Raw genomic sequence first — 15,542 nt, 5'->3', positions numbered from 1 at the left:
GTGTGTGTGAGGGTGGGGAGTGTATGGGGTTCAGTGTGTGTGTGTATGAGGGTGGGGAGTTGGATGGGGTATAGTGTGTGTGAGGGTGGGGAGTGTATGGGGTTCAGTGTGTGTGTGTGTGTGTGTATGAGGGTGGGGTGTTGGATGGGGTTCAGTGTGTGGGTGTGTGTGTGAGGGTGGGGAGTTGGATGGGGTTCCGTGTGTGTGCGTAAGGGTGGGGAGTTGGATGGGGTTCCGTGTGTGTGTGTGAGAGGGTGGGGAGCTGGATGGGGTTCAGTGTGTGTGTGAGGGTGGGGAGTTGGATGGGGTACAGAGGGTGGGGTGTTGGATGGGGTTCTGTGTGTGTGAGGGTGGGGAGTTGGATGGGGTTCAGTGTGTGTGAGGGTGGGGGGTTTGATGGAGTACAGTGTGTGTGAGGGTGGGGGGTTGGATGGGGTACAGTGTGTGAGGGTGGGTGGTTGGATGGGGTACAAAGTGTGTGAGGGTGGGGCGTTGGATGGGGTACAATGTGTGTGAGGGTGGGATGGGGTACAATGTGTGTGAGGGTGGGATGGGGTACAATGTGTGAGAGGGTGGGGAGTTGGATGGGGTACAGTGTGTGTGTGAGGGTGGGGAGTTGGATGGGGTACAGTGTGTGAGAGGGTGGGGTGTTGGATGGGGTACAGTGTGTGTGAGGGTGGGGTGTTGGATGGGGTACAGTGTGTGTGAGGGTGGGGTGTTGGATGGGGTACAGTGTGTGTGAGGGTGGGGTGTTGGATGGGGTACAGTGTGTGTGTGTGAGGGTGGGGTGTTGGATGGGGTACAGTGTGCGCGTGTGTGCGTGGAGTTTTATATGGATACAGTGTCTGAGAAGTGTGTTAATTCACAAGGACAGAAGATGTGCGGAACTTGTTTAAAAACAGAATTTATTGTGATACAGAAGTCTCCAATGGGGCAATTTCTGTTAAGTAAATAAAATAAGTGGTCATGGCGAACTGAAATGTGATAGGTCAACATCAATCTAAAAGAAAACACTTCCAGATATGCTAAGGTTAGCACCGACAGGTCAGTACTTGCCGTGGAAGGGGTTAGTGTGTTGGATATCCTCAGGAAACTAATGTTGCTTCATTGTCAAAATTAAAATGAAGCAAGATAACCGTGATGAAGGAAGTATTGGCACTATGGACTGATAAATCCCTGGGATCTTGTGGTTTTTATTCCATGGTTTTAAAGAGGAAAAAGAGAATTATGCAGATATTGACTATAATGTCCTGAAGGTTTCTTGATTTTTAAGGAAGTGATAGATGGAATTAGGGAATTATAGAAGAGTTAAGCCTAATACCGTTTGAGAGATTACTGGAGCATATAATTAAAATGGGAATGTTCAGTTGATCAGCGAGAGCAAGCTTGGATTTATGAGGGCAGGGTCATCCCTGACCAATCTGAACATCCAGAATGCATTTGATAAAATTCCCCAAATAAGCTGTTGGCTAAACGCGAATCTCATGTAATTGAAAGCAATTCATTGACCTGGTTAAGAAGTTGCCGAGTGACAGAGTAAGGTTAAGGGTAGTTACTCTAATTTGCAAAAACTAACCACCTCCCCATGACATTCAATTACATTCCCATCATTGAATCCCCCCACGATCAACATCCTGGGGGTCGCCATTGACAAAAAATTGAACTGGACCAGCCATATAAATATTGTGGCTACAAGTGACTGGGAATTCTGCAGCGAGCAATTCCCCTCCTGACTCCCTAAAGCCTGCCCACAATCTACAAGGCATAGGTCAGGAGTGTAATGGAATGTTCTCCACTTGCCTGGATGAGTGCAACTCCAACAACACTCCAGAAGCTCAACACCATCCAGGACAAAGCAGCCCTCTTGATTGGCATCTCATCTGCCACCTTAACCTTTCACTTCCTCCACCATCAGTGCTCAGTGGCAGCAGTGTGTACCATGTACAAGATGCATGCAGCAATTCACCAAGGCTCCTTTGACAGCACTTTCCCAACCAGCGACCACTACCATTTCGAAGGACTAAGGCAGCAGATACCTGAGAACCCCACCACCTGCAGGTTCCCTAGCAAGCCATTCATCATCCTGACTTAGGAATATATTGCCGTTCCTTCACTGTCGCTGGGTGAAATTCCTTGAACGCCCTTTTTAACAGCACTGTGGGTGTACCTACACCACATGGGTTGCAGAATTTTAAAAAAAAATTATTTAATGGGATGTGGCCATCACTGGCTAGACCAGGATTTATTATCCGTCCTTAATTGACCTTGAGATTGTGGTGGCGAATTGCCTTCTTGAACCACTGCAGTCCCGGCATATAGGGTAGTGTCTCTATGAATGGCTGGAGTGTTTGAGGAAGCTCAGTGACTGTGGAAGAGTGGGGAGTAGGATGGGGTCCAGTATCTCTATGAAAAGGTGAGGACTTCTTTGAGGCGTAGTCTCTGTATGAACTGGGACCCGAGGGTCAGACTTTGGGCACTGACTATTTGGTTTACTTTTTTGAAATATTGCTTTGTTCAAAAACCTAACTGTCCCGTTTTGGTTTTCCTTACTGTAAGTGTACAAGTGTATTAATTGTGAAATCTAAATGTTGTTAAAATGATGCAGAATACATAATTCTACAGTAAAACCAACATTTCCAGCCCTGGAGTCTGCCCCCATTCAACATCTAGTCAAAGAGCTATTTCGCTCAATCTAGATCTTTGCCAGCATTTCAGCATTGTTGCTGATTGAAGGAAAAGCAGCGGTCTCGGGGGTGGGTGTGGGGGGGGGGGGGTGGGGGGTGGGGGGGGGGGAGAGGGTGGGGGGGGGTGTGGGGGGGGGAGAGGGGGGAGAGGGTGGGGGGGGGGGGTGCAAGCTTTTCTGTATCGGTTTCTTGCTTTATAGACTGTGATGAATGTAGGAAATTGGCATGTATTGTATGTATCTGTTGCAATAACATTTTAATAGTCTGGGTTAGGGTGCGTATGTATCTACTGCAGTAATACTAATCCTGGTTTGAAAGTAAGACAGACACTGATTGCAGAAGGTCCAATTAAGCTGTTGTAAAAGTGAGATAATCCTTTTTTTAACTCCAATTTTTCCAACCTATGGTATGTTTACAAAGAGAGGCTGAATGGGTTTTTGTCCCTGGGAAGTAGACAACATCGAGATAGTCCATTTTGAGTTTTAGTTTTTGGCTGAGAGCTGAACAGCTGCTTCTGTAAAACATTGTCAGGTTAAAGAGTAATCTGATACAGACTAGAATCGGAAGGCTGTTTCTCTCTCTCTCTTCAAGCAGTCTTTTAAAAGAGCTATTTACCCAGAGTCTGCAAAGTGTGTTTGTTAACTGTATTTAAAAGTGATTTTTGACCTGTGATGGGTTTTACTTGATTGGAGATAAATAAGGTTTTAGTCAGAAGTAGGTTGTTTTTATTGGTTAAGCATTGTTTAACTGGTAATTATATGTTATATATATGTTATTTTAAAGTATTCATAGAATTTACAGTGCAGAAGGAGGCCATTCGGCCCATCGGGTCTGCACCGGCCCTTGGAAAGGGCACCCTACCCAAGCCCACACATCCACCCTATCTCCATAACCCCACCCAACCTTTTTGGACACTAAGGGTAATTTATCATGGCCAATCCACCTAACCCGCACATCCTTGGACTATGGGAGGAAACCGGAGCACCCGGAGGAAACCCACGCACACTGGGAGAACGTGCAGACTCCGCACAGACAGTGACCCAAGCCGGGAATTGAACTTGGGACCCTGGAGTTGTGAAACAACTGTGCTAACCACTGTGCTATCGTGCTGCCCACAGTCTTTGTTAATAAAGTGTGTTTTAATATACCATATCACTACTTTTGCATTGAATCACTCCTGGAGCGAAGTATTCTTTCCTCACCGTTTTACAAATTTAAAAAAAATGTATTGGGGGTTCTGTCTGGTATCCGAGCAAATATTGGGGTCTGATTTGGGATCGTAATTAGACCTATCCCTTACTGATTGCTTTATGTAACTGATAATCTCTCTGATACCTGGGTGGATACTTAGCATGTAAAAGCCAGTTCTAGATGGATTTGAGACTGCTAATTCGTAGTGTCCCATAGGGATCATAGAATCATAGAATTTACAATGCAGAAGGAGGCCATTCGGCCCACCTTGTATGCATTGGCCCTTGGAAAGAGCACCGCACTTAAGCCCACACCTCCACCCTATCCTTATAACCCAGTAACCCCATCTAACCTTATTTGAACACTAAGGGCAATTTAGCATGGCCAATCCACCCAGCCTGCACATGATTGGATTGTGGGAGGAAACAGGAGCACTCGGAGGAAACTCACACAGACACTGGGAGAACATGCAGGCTCCGCACTGACAGTGACCCAAGCTGGGAATTGAACCTGGGACCCTGGAGCTCACCACTGTTCTACCATGCCACCCCGGATCAGTGTTGGGACTGTTGCTGTTTCCCATTTTTTTATTGATCTAAATATTTCTTGCTGCTGAAACTGTCTCATTATTTACTCTCATCAAAACCCTTCATGATTTTTAATACATCTATTAAATCTCCTCTTAACCTTCCCTGCCCTGAAGAGAACAATTTCAGCTTCTTTAGTCTGTCTCTCTATATCCACGGTCCCATTCTGGTAATTCTCTTCTGCACCTTCTCCTCAGGCCTTATCTTCCGTCCTAAAGTGTGGCGTCCAAAGGTGGACACAACACTAGGGTCAACCTCTGTTTATAAAGCCTAGGGTCAGCGTCAAAGATTTGTGTACATCCATTCCCAGGTCTCCCTGATGCTGTACCCCTTTCAAATTGTACAATTTATTGCCTTTCATTTTTTCTGACCCAAATTAATTTCACGTTTATCTGTGTTAAATTCCACATGTGCCTGCTCAATTTACCAGCCTGTCCTCCTGAATTCTGTCACTACTATTTCCAGGTTTTGTATGGTCTACAAATTTTGAAATTGTGACCTGTATACCCAAGTCCACGTCATTAAGTCATAAAAATGCAGCGGTCTTTAAACTGGCCCTGGGTATATTTATCTTCAGCTTCTGTGATTGCTTTCTTCCCACTGTGTGGAGCTGGGTGAGTGCCCGTTTCTAACTCGCTCAAAATCAACTCTCATAGACAGAGTTAAAATTAGACCAACTACTTGGTGAGAAGGTTGAGATGTTGAGCGTGTGGATCTTGTAATGATATGTAGATAGACAAGTTAGTGAAGGGTTAATTATTACATCTCAATGTAAATCCAGCACTGGAGAGCACCACCACTTCTCTGTATTTAAGTCAGACCCTGAGAGAATTCTGGGAGTAGCATTCGGAGAAAGCACGGTGACAGCATTAGGGGAAGATTAGATTACAGAGTTAACACTAGGTTAGATCATAGTGTAGTTAGTGGCTATTTAGTTTATTGAGTACTGCTAGATAGATTCAATATTATTAACTGTAGCTCAGTAGAGTGTGCAAACTTCATTTACTTAATAGTTTTAATAAATTAGTTTTGTTTCATTAATTGAATTGATGGATTCTTTGTCAACAACACAATGGACCATTCTGGATATAAAGACAACAATCACAACATATTACCACATATGGTAATATAACAGATTTCCCTCACTATTTAATGCTCTACAATGAGATGGTGCTGCAGTACTTCCAACCTTCCAGCAGAGAACCTCCTGCAAGTTATGTAAAGTTAGAACAATGATAGCAGCTGCTTGATCACCTTCATCACCCCCACAGTGAGGTAAGGGTTATGGGGGTGGGCAGGAAAGTGGTTACGGGCATGATCAGGTTCATCATGACCTTGGTGAGTGGTGGAGCAGGCTCAGGGAGGTGAATGGCCTAGTCCTACTTATGTTCTTATCCATTCCATTGGCGAAAGGGTCGCGAACCAAGGGGCGCCGATTTGACTGGCGACACAAGCAACAGCGACACAAGGAAAAGCTTCTTGATGCAGCTTCTTGTTGGATCACAAATTTGGTGGAGGCAGATTTAATCAAGGCTTTCAAAATAGAATTCGATAATTATCTGAAAAGGAAGATTCGGAGAGTTGTCGGGAAAGATGGTGGAGCGGGACGAGGTGAGTTGCCCTTAAGGGATGCTGCTTGTGCTGTGAACGGGGCAGAATGTCGGGTTGGTGGGACTCTGAGCAGCTGAAGGCAGGGGTGTAGGTGAGTGACCCGGCAGAATTCCTGATGTTGGAGGAGGTCGGGTTCGCTCTGCAGGGGTCAATAAGCATTTCACCCGGAGATGGAAACCGTTCATTGATTTTCGTCAAGGAGAATTGAGGGGTCAGCGAGGGAGAAGCGGGCTTCGGAGGGAGGTTAAGGGGTTAAAATGGGGAAGGCGGGTTGTTTGTATCGGGGGGGGGGGGGGGGTTTAGAGATCTGTGGTTGTTTGTTGGGTTGATGTGTTCTTCTGATTGAGAGTGAACTCACCACAGACTGGGAATTGGACCCGGGAATCTGTGTCTATGTGGCCTAGGCAGACATGGAGCCAACCACTTACCCAACAAGTCACACAACATTTGACCAGAAAGATTGGTCACATTGCAATGTGTTGTTGAGGCAAAAGGACTGAGGGAACAGTTTAACCTTGACACTCACCTCCAGGACAGTTGGTTGCTCGGTTGATGTAGATGATGGTCCATTGTCCGGGGCTTTCAAAGTAAGGTGGTGGGTGCGTTTTTGATACCTGGCAGAAGTAGCGATCTGTGTCAGTCACATTGAGGCCCGAGACGGTTATCGACACATTATTCTGACTCAGCGAAACCTGGCAGTGGAACAAATCTCTTCTCTCCGAGGGTTCCATTGTACCGTTGGTGAAGGAAGCAGTACACACTTCTGTGCTTTTACTCTGTTCGCCCTTGTACAGGACGACTTGGAGCTCTTCACCAGCCTGTGTGCTCCTTAACGCACAGACCAGGCTGGCTTCTCCATTATGATTGGCCTTCAGAAATTGGAGAGGGGAGATGCTCATGTTTGCCACTATGTAAAAAAAGTGAAGAAGTTTCATTATTGAAAGCTCTTTTTATATCTCATGTATTATCTTGTGATGTGGGTATCACTGGCAATGTTGGCAGTTATTGCCCACCCCTCAACTTCCCTTGAGGAGGTGGCAGTAAGCTGCCTCCTTGAACCGTCGTAGTCCATGTGGTGCACCCACCAAGGTGTGAAGGAGGGTGTTCCAGGACTTTGACCCAGTAACGATAAAGGAACGGTGGTATATTTCCAATTCAGGATGGTATGTGATTTGGTTTCCCCATGCCTTTATTCCTTTAGGTGGCATAGAGCAAGGGTTTGGACGGCAGTGTCAAAGAACAGGTGGTGTAGCGGGACTCGGTGAATATCTTTTGTAGGAACCTGGCATGGAGATGACGGGGTTGAATTCTCCACCAGCAGGATTCTCTTTTCCACCAGCAGCACACACCTGCCCTTGGGTTTCCTGGTGGTGTCGGGTGGCTACAATGGGAAAGCCAATTGGCCGACGGCGGGTACGGAGAATCCTGCTGCCGGCGACAGTGCGCTACTGAGGAACACACAGCTGGGGAGGCGGAGATTTCACCCCAGGCTCTTCTCTGTGCTATAACCATTCTTTAAGTTGCTGCATTGTAGCCATGGTAGCATCAGCAATGGATGGAATGAGTGTTTAAGCCTTGGATGGGGTGTTGTTCAATGGACTGATTTGTCCTTCTTTGTCTCAAACTGCAACTGCAGAAATGTTCTGGTGAATGGAGAGCTGAATATGGGAGTTTAAATTATTTGGGGCAACAGAAGTAAGTTGGGGTTGGGATAAGGATGCAAGGGTGACAGAATACTCCGGGGTGGCCTTGTCAGTAATTAGGACCATAGGGACAAGCAGGCCATGAGTGACGGCAAGTTCCAGAGGGTGGTTGTGAATATGGCAGGGAGGTTTATATGGAGGAAGAGGTTTAGAGTCGTTAGAAGTACAATGAAAAGTATTCTCTGTGGCGAAGGAAACTTACACAGTAAACAAACAAAAAAATAGATAGTTACGGTGAATGCGAAGAAGTACACAGTACATCGACAAATAAGTAATTAGGTACAACTGAGATGGACAAAAACATGACTCATAGGTGAAGCGAATGAGCAAAGATTTAGCAGATGGAGTATAATGTGGGCAAATATGATGTCCACTTTGGCAGAAAGAATAGGAAAGCAGATTGTTTAAATGAATAGAGACTGCAGAACGCTGAGGTACAGAGGGATCTGGGTGTTCTTGTACATGAATTACAAAAACGTTATCATGTGCAGCAAGTAATTGAGATAGCAATGGATTGTTGGCCTTTATCGTGAAAGGGATGACGTATAAAAGTAGGGAAGTCTTGTTACAACTGTATAGGGATTTGGTGAGGCTGCACTTCAGAGTACTATGTACAGTTTTGGCTCCTTAAGAAGGAGGGATTTGCTTGCAATGGAGGCAGTTCAGAAAAGGTTCACCAGGCTGATGCCTGGGATGAGGGGGTTGCCAGATTGGACCTGTACTCACTGGTGTTTAGAGGAATGAGAAAAGTGTAAGATTCTGAAGGAGCCTGACAGGAACGATGCTGAAAGGAAGTTCTCCTTCCTGAGGAGTGTAAAACTAGGAGGCACAGTTTAAAAATGAGGGATCTCACGGTTCATCTTTCAAAAGCTTTCCCACAGAGAGCAGTGGAGGCTGGATCATTAAATATATTCAAGGTGCGTTGGCAGATTTGTGAACCACAAGGGTGTCGAGGGTTATTGGGCGACAGGCAGGAAAGTGGAGTTAAGAACACAATGAGGTGAGCCATGATCGTATTGAATGGTAGAGCGGCTGGAGGGGTTGAATGCTCTACCCCGCTCCCATGTCTTATGTTCTGTTGTTACGGTTCGTGAATGGAATAGAATTCGAGCCGTCAAAGCTGCCAAATAGTGCAAAGCAGAAATTAGCCGCCAACATGGGAGTAGAATGCAAGTTAGGATGGGAGCAGACAGGAATGCCTCAGAAACAGCACACTGTGGAGGAGCAGAAACTGAACCTGGACAGTATCAATAGACCATGGACATGCTTTCCGGCGGCGCAGGTGGAGACAGCGTTTTGCATGGCTTGCCTGCCGCCGGGGAACCGGAAGGTCTGGTTGATGGGAAGGGTCAAAATATCAATCCCTATGATATTAGATGACCCTTCTTTTATTCAGAGATAGCAGTGAGCCTCTGCAATTGCTGTTCTGCCCTTGGTGAAAGTGGAAGGGGCACCAACAACAGTGCCCTCAAACTTTGCCCCTTACATGAGGCCGTCTCTATCTGCCCCCAAACTGACCGCTCGCCCCCTTCCATTTCCTAACTATAACCATGTTTGCTGCCCAGTAGTAGTTCATCAAATTTGGCGATGCCAACCCCCCCCCTCTCCAGGAATACCCTCCTAACCTGCGACTCCTAACCCCTGCCCATACAAATCTCAAAATCATATCGTTCATCTTCCTATAAAAGGAATTGGGGACAAAAATTGGGAGGTTCTGGAACATAAACAAAAACTTTGGCAGCACTGTCATCCTCACTGTCTGAACCCGGCCCACCAATGACAATGGCAACACATCCTACCTCTTAAAGTCCGCCTTCGTCCCTTCCACCTGTCATGCCAAGTTCGACTTGAGCAGCTGGGCCCAACACCGCACCACCTGTATCCCAAGGTAGCGAAAACTCTCCCCACCAACTGAAAAGGCAGTTCCCCTGCATCCTCTCCTGCCCCCATGCGCTGACTGGAAGCACCTTGCTTTTCCCCATATTCAAATTATACCCCCAAAAATAGCCGAACTCCCCCGAATCCCCATGGTCCTATCGAAGCACCCAACCAGGTCTGAAATATACAAAGGAGGTTGTCGGCATCCAACGAAACCCAGTGCTCGATTTCTCCCCCCACCCTTCTCGATGCCCCTCCACCCTCTCAAATTCATGTGCACCATTGCCAACGTCTCAATCGCTAAGGCAGAGAGCAGCGGGGAGAGTGGACACCTCTGCCTTGTCCCCCAGTGCAACTCAAAATAACCTGAGCTTAGTTTGCTTGGAAGGCTCGCCTTAAGCGCCTTTTACAACAGGTGACCCCAATCCACAAAGCCTGTTCAAACCCAAACCTACCCAGCACCTCAAACAAATACTCCCATTTGACTTATCGAATGCCTTCTCCGCGTCCGTTGCCACAACCACTTCAACCTCCCGCCCCTCCAGGAGCTACCCCTGAACATTCACCAAAAACTGCAGCTCTCTCGTGAAGCCCGTCTGGTCCTCCCCTATCACTCTCGGTGCACACTCCTCTATCCATGTCACCAACAGCTTTGCATCTACATTCAGCAGCGAGATTGAACGATATGACCCACACTGCTCCGGGTCCTTACCCTTCTTGAAGATAAGCAAAGTGGAGGCCTGAGACAGTGTGGGGGGCGGGTGGGGGGGAGCTCACCCCTCACTCCCGACTCATTAAACATCTCCACCAGCAGGGGCCTCAGCTCCATTCCAAACTTTTTAGAAAAGTCGACTGGGAACCCGTCCGGGCCCGGGGCCTTCTATGTCTGCATTGGCCCCACACAGTCCATAACCTCCCTCAGCCTGATCTTGGATCCCAGGACCTCCTCAACCCCAGGGAACTCCAATCGATCCAGAAACCATCTCATCCCTTCATCCCCCGTCAGGGCTTCCGACTTATACAGACCCTGATTAAAAACCCTCAATAACCCCCTCCCGCTCCAATACCACCGTACCCCTCTCGTCACTCACTTTCCCAATTTCCCTCGCCGCTGGCTGCTTCCTCAACTGATGTGCCAGCATCCTATTCACCTTCTCCCCGTACTTGCATATCATCCCCCTAGCTCTGCGCAGTTGTCCCACCACCTTCCCCGTAGATATGGGCCCAAACTCCATCTGAAGCCTTTGCTTTTCCTTTAATAATGCCTCATTTGGCACCACCGAATACGATTCATCCTCACGATGTCCTCCACCAACCTCGCCCTCTCAGCCTGTTCCACCTTCTCCCTATGCGCCCAAATTGAAATAAATTCCCTTCTCACCACCGCCTTCAGCACCTCCCACAGCTTTGAGGCCAAAACTTTCCCCTTATTCAGCTCTACATAATTCCAGATGGCCACCCTCACCCTCTCGCAAAACTCCTTGTCCACCACTAACCCCACACCCAGCTTCCACTGTGCCGCTGGGCCCCCTTCTCCAGAGCCACCCAGTGGGGCGCGTGGTCCGACACCACAATCGCTGAATACTCCAACCTTACCACGCCTGCCACCAACGCATTGTCCAAAACAAAGAAATCAATATGGGGACACATCCAGTGCGCATGTGAATAAAACTCCTTCACCCTCGGCCTCTCAAGCCGCCATGGGTCTGCCCCACCATACGCTCTATAAACCCCAACAACCCCTTAGCAATCGGCGAAACATTCCGGGACCTAGGGCACGACCGATCCAACCTTGGATCCAGAACCATGTTAAAATCGCCCCCCATAATCGGCTGGTGTGTGCCCAAGTTCAACATCTTCACTAAGACCCGTCTCTCAAAATCCACATCATCCGCATTTGGGGCATATACATTCACTAGCACCATGAGTGTCCCCTCCAGCTTCCCGCTCACCATCACCAACCCCCCCCCCCCCCCCCCCGGATCAGTCACAATATGCATAACCTTGAAGGTTATCCTTTTGTTTGTTTTTTAATAAACATTTTATTGAGGTATTTTTGGTATAGTGAGAACAACAAAAGAAACAATATACATGAAACCATAAACATAGTGCAAAAGCCTCTCGTACAGGTCCCACCCTTATTGACCCCCTACTCTAATCTAAACTACTCTGCCCCCCCCCCCCACCCCGGTCTGCTGACGAGTAATTGCCTGCAAAGAAATGGTTGCCACCTCCGGGCGAACCCTAATAGTGATCCTCTCAAGACAAAATTGATTTTCTCCAAACAGAAAGCTAGCCTTGTCCGATAGCCAGGTCTCCGACTTCGGGGGCTTTGAGTCCCTCCAAGCTAATTGTATTCGTCTCCGGGCTACCAGGGAAGCAAAGACCAGAACATCTGCCTCTTTCTCTTCTGTCACCCCGAAAATCGCCACCTCTGGATTCAGCGCCACCCTTGTTTTTAATACCGTGGACATGACGTCCGCAAACCCCTGTCAAAATCCCCGAAGCTTCGCACATGCCCAGAACGTGTGGACATGGTTCGCTGATCCTCCCGCACATTTTGCGCACCTGTCCTCCACCCCAAAGAATCTGCTCATCCGGGCCACTGTCATGTGATCCCGGTGAACAACCTTAAATTGTATCAGGCTGAGCCTGGCACATGTTGCAGATGCGTTGACTCTACTCAACGCGTCTGCCCAGAGACGATCCTCTATCTCACCTACCAGCTCCTCCTCCCACTTGCGCTTCAGCACCTCGGTCTGCGTCTCCTCTGACCCCATAAGTTCCTTGTAAATGTCTGAGATGCTCCCTTCTCCTACCCACCCTCTGGAAACTACCCTGTCCTGAATCCCCCTTAGCGGTAAGAGCGGGAAGGTTGACACCTGTTTACGTAGGAAGTCCCGCACCTGCAGATACCTGAATTTGTTTCCCCCTCGCCAACCCAAACGTTTCCTCCAGCGCCCTCATACTCAGAAAGTTCCCCTCTATGAACATATCCCCATCCTCTCTATCCCCTCTCTCCGCCATAACCGGAACCCCCCTTCCGTACTCCCTGGGGCAAACCGGTGATTATCACAGATTGGGGCCGAGACCGATGCTCCCACTGCTCCCACATTCAGCCTCCACTGGCCCCAAACTCTCAGGGCCGCCACCACCACTGGACTGGTGGAGTACCGTGCCGGCGGGAACGGCAGAGGCGCAGTTACCAACGCCCCCAAACTGGTGCCCTTACATGAAGCCGCCTCCATACGCACCCATGCCGACCCCTTCCCCACTACCCACTTCCTGATAGGTTATCCTTTTTGTTAATCAGCACCGCCACCCCTTCGTCTTCATATCTAGTGGAACAGCTGCCCCACCCAGTCCTTCCTCAGCCTTGTTTGGTTCCCCAACTTCAGGTGCGTCTCCTGCAAGCTCCTTAAATGAGTGAAAACGCGTGATCTTTTGACCGGGACATTTAAGCTCCGGATGTTCCACGTAATCAACTGGGTCAGGGGGCTTCCCACCCTCTTCCCCCTTGCTTGTCAACCATAATCCCTCTTCAACTAGCTTGCCCAGGTGCACGCCTTGTTCACCCTCGGGTTCATCCCAAGATGTTTGCTGTCCTCTCCTCCTTCCCAACTGCGCCACACCAACTCTGCCCACGTCAGCCTTCGTTCCCACCCCCAACATAGAAACACAAACAAAAGATACCTACCTATCCCCCCCTACTCCCTCCACAACTCGAACCTGTACTTCACTCCCGTTAACTAGCCAACCAGCTAGCATGGTGGCCCCCACTCGAGGCCTAGGCTTACTTCTTCTTCCCCAACCGCCCCTCACCCACAATTCCCAGAAAAACACAGCAAAAAAGAGAAAAAAAGTCAAAAAGAGCACGCTCACCAACTCAGCAACTGTGACCATTAAATACACCCATCCGTCCACCATACAAACCCACATTAACATCTCCATAGTTCAATGTCTTCACACATCACCTAGTTCATGGTCTCACATAAATTTGCCCGCGTCCTCCAGCGTGTCAAAATAAAACTCTTGGTTCTGATGCGTGACCCACAAATGTGGGGGTACAACACCCCAAACCTCACCTCCTTGTAGAGGCCAGCTTGATGCGATTATACCTTGCCACCTCTTGGCCAACTGATAGATCCTCAGCTTGTTACCTTCCCAGGTGCACTTTCTTGTCTGCTTCGCCCACCTCAAAGTCTTTTCTTGTCATGGAAGCGATGCAGCCATACCACCATCGCCCTCGGACCCACCCCCTCCTTTGGCTTCCTCCTCAGTGCCCTGTGCACTCGATCCACCTCTGGGGGGGATGGTCAAAGACCCGCTGACTTCTCAAACATGTTCGCCACATATTTTGTGGCCTGCATTCCCTGATCCCTTCAGGCAGTGCCACAATCCGTAGATTCTGCCACCTTGACCAATTCTCGAGCTGGTCTACCTGCTCCCTTTTGGCTCTCCACCACAAGCGCCATCTTGACCTCCATCGAGGCCAGACGTTCCTCATGTTCATTCACTGACTCCTCCACTTTCTGGAGGGCCTGGGCCTGCACCTCCAACCTCTGCTCCACTCTCTCAGTGGCTCCACCACCTTCGCCAGGTCCTCTGAGGCCTCCAGCCTCTGCTGCTGGAACTTTGCATTCCGGAATTCCACCAGTTGCTCGGTAGACCATTGGCAGGGCAACACTGCCCCAGCACTCTCTGCATCTTTTCTTATGTTCCACCTTGAATACCCCCTCACTCAAACAGCTGCCTCTTTTTCATCACACTTCTGGTCAAGTAAGCCATAAAGTGGATTCACCGATGGAGCATCCACTATCCCTTGGGGCTCATACACCTTTCACCAACCAACACCCCTGAATTCGGATGAAAAAGGACAATAGAATTCCACCTCGAGTGGGAGCCACCAAATGTGCGACTACTCACTCCATAGCCACCTCTGGAAGTCCCTCCCTACGCCTTTAAATGAGAACTGGAGCAGAGACCACATTTTTGAAGAAAACATTTTACAAGTTTTGATCGCCTGAGGGGGTTGGAGAGGCATTTCCCAAAGTGTGTTTTTCCTCATTGGCCTTTCGATTTTTTAATATTTGATTTTTTTGGGGGGGCCTCTCTTGGGAGATTACACAGCTGCTAGGGTGGGTATGCTGGGAGTCTAAGGAATACCTGGTTGAGATGGTGCAGGTGTCATGGTGTAGGGCAGACTTAATAGTCCAACTTGCCACCTGTTTGTAAACAGACTAGATACTGAAATAGAGACAGTACAGAGGGTAGAAAGTATCACTGAAGGTGGAGATCACAATAAAGGTCAAAGCCGGCAGATCAAATGAAATTCGGTCCAGAAGGAAGCCGGTTTGTGCAGAGCAGCAGAGTTAAAGCTCCAAGCTGAGGCTGTGGACGTCACTTCCAGGGTTATTATTTGAGGCACAATACATGTCAATATTCAAGATTAGATTGGATAGATGAACGAAGGAAAGGGGGTAAAAGAATTTGGTTGGGTCAATGCTTGCGTGGAGGGCAAAGGCCAGATTGAGCCAGAAGGCCGGTTTTCATGTTATGGCTTCTGTGCGTAGCACCTGCACTGTGTCCTGAAGCTCAGCAGCAATGGGACGCTGTAGGCCTGACCAAGTGACCTTAAAACAGGATGGCACTGAGTGGCAGGATAGAATCTCCAATTAGTTGAATTTTTTATAACGAATATTAGTGCCTGATTTGATTTGATTTATTGTCACATGTACCGAAGTACAGTGAAAAGTATTTTTCTGCAGCCGAGGAACGTACACAGTACGCACATAGTGGACACCAGAATAATCAACAGGGAACATTAACAAATGGTACATCGACAAACAATGATTGGTTACAGTGTGGAACAAGGGGCCAAAATTGAT

General features: G+C 48.3%; 1 protein-coding gene and 1 long non-coding RNA gene across 2 annotated transcripts in view; both read right to left on the bottom strand.

Moving 5' to 3' along the window:
* LOC140407148 (cytotoxic T-lymphocyte protein 4-like) overlaps positions 1-6,804 on the bottom strand; it is a 52,850-nt gene extending 46,046 nt beyond the window's left edge. Inside the window, exon 1 of the mRNA XM_072494835.1 lies at positions 6,600-6,804. Within this exon, the coding sequence (XP_072350936.1) occupies positions 6,600-6,804 (205 nt within the window). The remainder of the gene's footprint in view (positions 1-6,599) is intronic.
* Positions 6,805-6,918: 114 nt separating this feature from the next.
* LOC140407844 (uncharacterized) overlaps positions 6,919-15,542 on the bottom strand; it is a 64,068-nt gene continuing 55,444 nt past the window's right edge. Inside the window, exon 3 of the long non-coding RNA XR_011939835.1 lies at positions 6,919-6,980. This is a non-coding gene — a long non-coding RNA (uncharacterized lncRNA). The remainder of the gene's footprint in view (positions 6,981-15,542) is intronic.

Source organism: Scyliorhinus torazame, chromosome 2 (assembly GCF_047496885.1).
Source record: "Scyliorhinus torazame isolate Kashiwa2021f chromosome 2, sScyTor2.1, whole genome shotgun sequence".
NCBI lineage: Eukaryota > Metazoa > Chordata > Chondrichthyes > Carcharhiniformes > Scyliorhinidae > Scyliorhinus > Scyliorhinus torazame.
Note: the sequence above shows the minus strand (reverse complement) of the source record. Positions and strands in the feature narration are given on the sequence as shown.